The following is a 9,027-nucleotide window of genomic DNA, read 5'->3' on the forward strand; positions in this document are numbered from 1 at the left end:
ATATATATATATATATAACGTTTCGAGCCTATGCTCTTCCACAGAAAGGAACAAGGAAAGAAACAAGGAGAGAAAAAAAAGGAGTGGAAGAGCGTAGACTCGAAATGTTAGAGACTTTTTCAATTCCCGAGCGTTATACTAGTACATCTATTTGTTTTCTACACCACCTGATGCATATTATTTGTCCAACACTGCAATGGTACGGGCATGAAATAATCGGCTTTTTACTGAAAATATTGTGAAACTGTCAAAATTGTATCGTATACAGGAAGAATTGTCAACATTTACCTCACGTGTGACTGAATATTGAAAAAAGTAAATTAGTACTTTATTCAATATTGTAAAACTCAATATTGACTCCCCAGAATGAATTGCAATTTTGCCACAATGGTAAGAAGTGTTACTTGCTCTATCTGATGCAAAAGAATTAAAGTGCGTAGATCTGCGTAGAGCGAAGTTATCCGGGATAATATTCTTATCCAGCTATACAAACTGTGACGAAGATTTCTAATATTTGCTCGCCCAGCAGCAAGTTGAAACAAAAATAGTCGTCATGACCTCATTTTACGATATTTAATCAGTAGTAAGTAGTTTATTCAATATTGTAAAACTCAGTATTTACTCCCCAGAATGAATTGGGATTTCTATTTTGCCACAATGGTATGCAGCGTTGCTTGACCTATCTGATGTAAAAGAATTAAAGTGCGTAGATCAGCGTAGAGCGAAGTTATCCGGGATAATATTCTTTTATCTTCATAGCTATACTGACTTTGACGAAGATCGTTCACCCAGTTGTTGTAATAAGTAAAAATAGTGCCTTCAAAATTTTTCCCAGTCATTTTAGCATATTACCTCAATAATTTACGAATGGTCGGAGATTTCTGGAACCTACGGTAAATCCTTTAACACAACCGATTGGAACCGACATTTTGTGTGAAAATGCCAATTGCGGTGTTGATAGAGTGTGTCATTGTACTTACACCTTAAACCTGAAAGCTGATGATACTGTCCAAATTGTAATGACAAGCTTAGGGAGAGGGAATAGTGATTCGCACCCCATGCACCTGCATGGGCATTCATTTTATGTTGTTAAGATGGGATTTCCGAAATACAATGAAACATCGGCTAAAGGTAGATAATTTCTCAAGAATGAGTTTGTTTTCACATCATTTAACGATATTTTATGGAGAAGTAAGTAATATATTCCATGAAAAAAAAAGTCGATATTATTTTCCCGCGGTGACATAGGATGTTTATTTTTTCACCATTGTGTGAGGCGTTACTTTATCTAATACAAAAGGATTGAAGTGGGTAGATCTGCATAGAGAAAAGTTATTGTACATAACATGCTTTAATACAGCCATATTGCTTGCAATGAATAATGTTTCTATGCCCGCCTAGAACATATTTGAAATAAAAATGGTCTATGCAAAGGTGTTTTCATAGTCACTTAGTCATTTTTCGTAAGTACGACATTAAAAAATAGAAAAAATTTTGGATCTTTTTTAAAACGGGGGCCACATTTTTCATTAACGAAACACTTTGAAACTTGGAACACTGGCAGAATGTGTCATATAAAACATCTTTTTCTCTTAGTCTTCTTAAAAAAAAAAGAAATCCATAAGTTATTCCATGTGAAAGTTGTCGTATTTCTGTAATTTCAACCAATCACTGACGTCCATTCAGCCGATATACATTAAGTGCCGACTACATAAACAAACGATTCTGAAACAATTAACCCTAACCCTAACCCTAACCCTAGGGTTAGGGTTAGGGTTAAAGCAAATTTAAAATGAAAAAAGCAAATAAAACGAAGGTATGGAGATTAAATACGCTTTACATCGCTTAATCAGCCAAAGGAGTAAATGTAAACAACTGAATACTTGTCAGTGATTGGTTTGAAATTATCGAAATAAGACAATTTTTTACATGAAATAAATTCGAATACAAAAATATTTTTCTGTTCGAAAAAACAAAATAGATAAATATACGAAGTTTGAAAGTCTTTCCGTACCAAAAACACTACGTAAAACATTAATGAAAAATGTGGCCCCCGTTTTAAAAAAGATCCAAAATCTTAAGAATGTGTATTCAATCGAATGTACGCGGTTAATGGCTCGGTCATATTACTGGCTTTTGTGCTATAATACGTTAATCCAACGCGTTGGAAGTTTCATATAACTTTGCTTATGAGTCATACCCTGCCGTACATCGATCATTATAATCATTGACATACGTTGCTCCCATATCTGACAAAAAATTCAAAACTTTTTAAAAAATTAACTCGATAAATAAGTTTGACGTGTTTAACAGGCAAATCTACCATTGTGCTATGTTTGGATTTTTCATGATTTTTTTCAAGCAATGGTTTCTTGCGTTTAGAAAATCTTTATAAAAACATGAAAAAACCATTAACAAAGAAAAAAATGGAGCAGATGGGCGAAAAGGACGCAAGTTGCAGGCAGAAGAATCTAAGAAGTTGAGCAAAGTCTTCATGTCCCTCTTTGTAAAACATGCTGATAGTTCTTCAACACCTACCAAGAGGTCGCCTGGAGTTCAACCGCGCATTTTATTGTCCAATACTGCTTTGTGTAATAGCCCACGTCAAACAGCCGCAAATGGGTCGGATGGGTTAGGTCTTTAAATTGGGTGGGTGGCGCAAATTTTGGCTTTGCCCTGGGCGCCATTTACCCTAGCTACACACCGCTGCATTGTTATGATCAGCCATTACTATGATTGACCGTTGACTGAACACTATTCAATTTTTTTTCTCCGTGTTTTTCTCCTTGTCTCCGTATTCTTTCTGTTGAAGAGCGTAGCTCGAAACGTCAAAGACTTTCCGTATTCCCGAGCGTCATACTAATACATACTTTTGTTATTTACACCACCTGTCCTCGTCTGTTGTTGTTTTTTCGTATATTCTCCCATATATATTTATATATATGTATGTATATATATATATATATATATATATATATATATATATATATATATATATATATATATATATATAAAAACATACATATATATATTTATATATATGCATACATACATACATATATATATACTACATACATATATATATTTAAACATTCCAACGTCTTTGTCTTTATTTATTATCTAGTGTGTTAAACGACTATAAAGGAGATGACACTGTTGTTTCCGGTAGATTGAACAATTTCATAGAGGTGAAACAGCTTGCATTGTTTGATTAATGTTTCGGAAATATCTCTTGACTGTATGACACTCTAAATTTAGAAGGTTGCTATCTTTATTTACCAATATTCTAAGTAGTAAATGTTTTTATGAAACACCAGACATTTGGTTCCATATGCAATCACGGCACAGCCACTAGGCTGCATATCTAACTTACCTATGTATTGTCAATCACTGCAATATTCTGTAAGGTAAGCATGACAAGTACTATAAAACGAAAGAGTTAGAACCTGATCACGTATTCAAACTGTCCTTGTTAACAGATATACTAGTATCCTCTTGACCACACTGTGACACACAGTCACACGTACTGGATGAATTACTTCAACCGGTGTTTCTGGTTTGACAGACATGCTTGAGATATTCCCGGCGTTAAGTTCTGAGGGTAGTTTACTTTGTCACCAACTGTTGAAAAGGGCGTCTTGTAAACTATTAAGTACAGACAGACAGGTGACCGTAACCAGCAGTTGTCCAAAAATTCCTGATAGGAAGGTGTTCCTACAGAAACGTCCAACTAACCAAAACAATATTGATTTCCCTGTCGTCTACCTGTAACACAAAGTTTTCTCTTCATTTCTTCTCTTTAACTTGTTTGTATCCTTCGGTCTTTAAAACCTATAAACATTTCATGATTTATTAGATAGTCCTTGATGATTTTATTGTTTCTTATAATTATATTTTATGATTTCAGATCTCTGCACACACTGGTTCAACAATGGTTCACTTCAACGTAATTGTATTCCTCCTGGGTCTCTTATCACCATTAGTTTATTCTCATGGTTGTCGTATGGAAGACGACGAGTGTGAGTTTAAGCTGGTAATTTCCTATCAATTAACGATGGTAGTCAATCATGCCTTGGTAAAACCCTACAATGGAAAACTCTACAAACATGACGTCACTAATTTTACGGGTGCTCAACCGATACCAACTGAGGAAGTTATTACAATGGATGGTTTCTCTGAGTCAGTGAAGGTGATTGCAGTTAATGGCACAGTTCCAGGACCAACAATAGAAGTTTATAAGGGACAAAGAGTCATCATTGAAGTAGAAAACGAATTATTTTCAGAAGGTACGACAGTACATTGGCACGGCATTCATCAAAAAGGAACACCTCATATGGATGGCGTGCCTTGGGTTACACAATGCCCTATTCTACCTGGTCAATCGTTCAGATATGAATTTAATATTACACAAACTGGAACTTATTGGTACCATTCTCATCTAGGGACACAGCGTAACATGGGACTATTTGGTGCTTTTATAATACACGAAAAAACACAACCTAAAATGAAAGAACATTTGATGTTAATAACAGAATACAATCATAACTGGGACGCCGATGTGAGTCTCATAAAACCACGTTTGGGATATTATTTTGATGGTAAAATGATTGGACGGACGAAATCTCTAGATGGAGCATTTTTTTCTCCTTTAAACGTCGATTCGGCGCTTGTGAATGGTCGGGGCCGTTATTATGATGAGTCAGGGAATCACAATGGGGCTCCCTTAGCTATCTTTGACGTAGAATCGGGAAAACATTATCGTTTTAGAGTGATCGCTGCAGGGGCTCTGTACCCGTTTGAAGTGTCTGTTGATGGTCACCAGATGACAGTCGTTGCCTCTGATGGTTATGAACTGAATCCAACACTTGTTGATTATTTTATCATCAACCCGGGCGAGAGATTTGACTTCACGCTACATACAAATAAGAATATCGGGAATTACTGGATCCGTGGAAAGACGCTACAAATACATAAAAACAATACATTTGAAGCAATTCTTCGATATAAAGGTGCACCGGACGAAGACCCCAACTCCACAGTTTCTGACTGCGTTCAACAGAAGAACTGCATCTTACTTAACTGTCCCTTTCTTTATTATCCTGAGAAAAGTAAGAAACGATGTTTACAATTCGATGACTTGGAGTCGGCTAGCTCAACTCAAGCACCCTCATTCCGGTCTGGAAAGTTTGAGGAATATTTTTTAAATTTTGCTTTTTTTGGTGTACCTGGAAACATGCATTCGTTTACGAATGGTCGGAGATTTCTGGAACCTACGGTAAATCCTTTAACACAACCGATTGGAACCGACATTTTGTGTGAAAATGCCAATTGCGGTGTTGATAGAGTGTGTCATTGTACTTACACCTTAAACCTGAAAGCTGATGATACTGTCCAAATTGTAATGACAAGCTTAGGGAGAGGGAATAGTGATTCGCACCCCATGCACCTGCATGGGCATTCATTTTATGTTGTTAAGATGGGATTTCCGAAATACAATGAAACATCGGGAAAAATTATAGCAAATACTAAAGATATTGATTGTAGAGGTGACCCGAAAAAGAATTATTGTAACGATGCGACTTGGTCAAACAGCAACTGGGAGGGAGACAATATCCCCGGAATAAAGTTAGACAAGGCTCCTCTAAAGGATACAATTATGGTCCCTAAAGGTGGATACGTTGTAGTGAGAATAGTTGCAGACAACCCTGGATTATGGTTGATGCACTGCCATATTGAATTACACAGTATGGATGGAATGGCTCTTGTTTTTAACGAATCTTTCGCTCGTTTACCAGAAATACCGGACAACTTGCCTAAGTGTCACAGCTTCAAGAAAGGAGTTTATAACAAAAGAGACGATATTGGAAAAGATGACGACAAACATAAAAATTATAATGGCGGTAAGGAATGTTTTTTACTTGTTCTATCTTTTCTTACGAGTTTCAGCTCTTACTTTACATATATATATATTCATCACAGATTTGCTGATGTTTTTAAGAGTGCAGGACATACGGACTATCCTAAAACGGTTGATGGGGGTGAGAACAGTGCTGTTCTTGTGAACGAGATGTATTGTAACATGTTGCATGTTTCAAAAGAGCGGGAGAGATGCCTAAAGAGAACGAGAGGAAGAGAGACAGAGAGAGAGGGAGGTAGAGAGGAGGGAGAGTGAAGGAGGGAAGGATGGAGGGATGGAGGGAGAGAGAGAGAGAGAGAGAGAGAGAGATGTGAAGAAATATTTTCTATGGCATTCAGAGCTAGCACTGAAAGTTTTGCCTGTGTAGACAATGCGATCGAAAATAGGAAAATTAAGCAATGGTTATATTTGCATATTTTGAGAAGAGTTAGTGCTCTTTTATCAGCACCACATCCAATCCATCTACTATCCACGAACGCATTGTTTTTACGACCTCTAAGTTTAGCTGTGTAACACTGTTGGAGAGCCCAGTTTATATATTAAACACATTCCTGGCAACTGGTACGTAAATATTGATTGCTAGCAAGAACACAGTATTCCACCCTGCCAATGTAATAAACTACCAACCGCAAATCAGTGTTGCTCTTACAAGACCACGTATTGCCCGAGTCAGTAAAGGAAAGATTATCGCTCTAAATATGGAAGTTTAGTTTCATCGTTCTTACTTTCCTGACGTTGTTCCCTCTGACTATCATCTTTGCAAATCGTTGCAACATTATCTATAGGTTAAACAGTTTATTAATTAGGAAGAGTTAAAAAATGATACCGCGTCTTTCTTTACTTCGAGTCCTGATTAATTTTACACTGAGGATCAACAGTTTGCCAAACAGATGCGATTACTTCCCACTTTGCGTAACCCCTGGCCTCTAAATACCTAATCCACAAGAACGCAGCTATTGCAGACAATGCCAAATCCAATATCCTAATAGCGGACTCATCACCGAGTGATGAATGTGTCCCGCATGTTCGACTCAACAGAATTGGAAAGTTACATACAACATTTCAACCGCCGCATGCGATTCTCTGGTTACAGCCAAAGGGACAGGATTATAGTGTACAAAGGAGCCAGGGCTAAGTACAAGGCCATCATAGCGATAGATGTAAATGAGATTTACTCGCTAGACAGGAGTGAATCTGGGAACAGTGAAGAAAGGATAAAGAAGAAGGTAGATAAGGCCAACTCATGATATGACAACAAAAAATGCCAGAGTGTCATATTCGTTGATGCCACCCCTGGTGCCGAACTAGTATATCTTTTTAGAAAAGCGTTAGATAAGATAAATCTACGGGTTAACGTAGTAGAAAGGCCAGGAACCCCCATAAAATCCCTGATCCGTAGAACATATCCATTTGATAGGTTTCCATGTACGAAGAACAACTGTGTAATTTGTTAGATGAATTCACAGGTTAGCCTTAAGATTAGGAATGTTGTCTATAGCTTACCATGTACTGAAGGACAACACACATTGGAGAGACGGCAAGTAGCATAGGGGAGCGGATAGGTATACACTGGCGGGAAATCAAAGAGGAGTAAAGTGCGTCAGTGCTCTACCAAGGTGCTCAATTAGAACACAGAAGCTCGGTTAATAACATAGAGGTTAAGGTATTATCCACGCATAGAACAGACATGACACTTAGACAAATTACAGAAGCCACACACATCGTAATAGAGAGACCGAGCCTCAAGAGAAGGCACAAATGGAACAATAACACTCCCTATTACTACACTACGCAGCACGACGACTAAAGATAGAGGGAGGAAAAAGACAGAAATGCAAACAATATAATACACAAACCCATATATATATATATATACACATACACAAGAGACACACATACACATATTTATGATGAAATATAAGAAATAAAGATAAGTAAATAAATGAAAGAAAGGCTATATAACGGACACGGATACAAACAATATAGTAGGCAAAGTCACACACACACACACACAGACACACACACACACACACACACACACACACACACACACACACACACACACACACACACAAACCACACATACAAGTAGACAGACACGCGTAATATACGCACGCATGCACACGCACACACGCACAGATACAGACGCAAGCGTATGCGCAGATAAGAATACACACCATAGAAAGACAGAATGAACTAATGAGAACAGGATGGAAGAGTCATGGAATGGAAGAGTCGCTGAAGAGGTCACAGGTGTGTTACGAAAGATTTCCAGGCAATGGACATACGATAAAATAAGTACAATAATATACATATGGAGGACAAATATGTAGTGTGCGTGTGTTTATTTGGCATGAAAAATATGACCATCCCGAAATATAACAATATCAAGTAAGTAGATCATTGTATTCTTGTTGTTATGGTAAATGTGTCGATTCCTGTTTCTAATATTTCAAGATTGAAATGAGCGAGGTTTAGTTATTTTACATCCATTACGCCCACATTGTTGTTGTAGCTGTCGTGGTGGTTGTGGTTGCGGTGGTGGTGGTGGTGGTGGTGGTTGTATTTGTTAGTGTTGCCCATCTCTCTCTCCCATCTCTCTCTCCCTCTCTCTCTCTCTGATTGTATATGTCTGAATGTATGTGTACACACATATGCACACACATATTCACATTTCGGATGTGTTTCCAGGTTGTGCCGATGCATGATGTTCACTCGTTCATGCATGCACAGTTTGCTAGCACCGTCGAATTTACAACTAGAATATCATACCGATGAAGGAAATGGAGTGTTATCGTTCCTAATCCAGGAATGCGTCTATGATTAACTTCGACTGGTTAGTTTTCATTGTTTTTCTTCTTGTTTTGCCTTTGTGAGTTACAAGTAATGCTATCTGTTGGAGTCTCAGCTTTTTAGCTGCTATTTCTGAACTTCGGTATGTGGTGAAGCAACTATTTGCTGATCCCTTAATTATGTTTATAAATGTATAAGAACTTTTAAATAAGTTCTCCACCGATAATGGTGTTTACATACCAAAGGGCTTGGTAAAATTATTAATTATTAATTTATTAATAAATTAATAAATTGATAAACTTTTACCCTTTTAATTG

At 37.3% G+C, this 9,027-nt stretch overlaps 1 protein-coding gene across 2 annotated transcripts in view; it reads left to right on the forward strand.

Annotated features, from left to right (window-relative positions):
• LOC106882155 (uncharacterized) overlaps positions 1–9,027 on the forward strand; it is a 21,909-nt gene that overhangs the window by 8,410 nt on the left and 4,472 nt on the right. For both annotated transcript variants that reach the window (XM_014932728.2, XM_014932727.2), the window contains exon 2: positions 3,908–5,900. In XM_014932728.2, the coding sequence (XP_014788214.1) occupies positions 3,932–5,900 (1,969 nt within the window). In that variant the 5' untranslated portion in view covers positions 3,908–3,931. The remainder of the gene's footprint in view (positions 1–3,907; positions 5,901–9,027) is intronic.

This window comes from Octopus bimaculoides, chromosome 17, assembly GCF_001194135.2.
Source record: "Octopus bimaculoides isolate UCB-OBI-ISO-001 chromosome 17, ASM119413v2, whole genome shotgun sequence".
In the NCBI taxonomy this organism is placed as follows: Eukaryota; Metazoa; Mollusca; class Cephalopoda; order Octopoda; family Octopodidae; genus Octopus; species Octopus bimaculoides.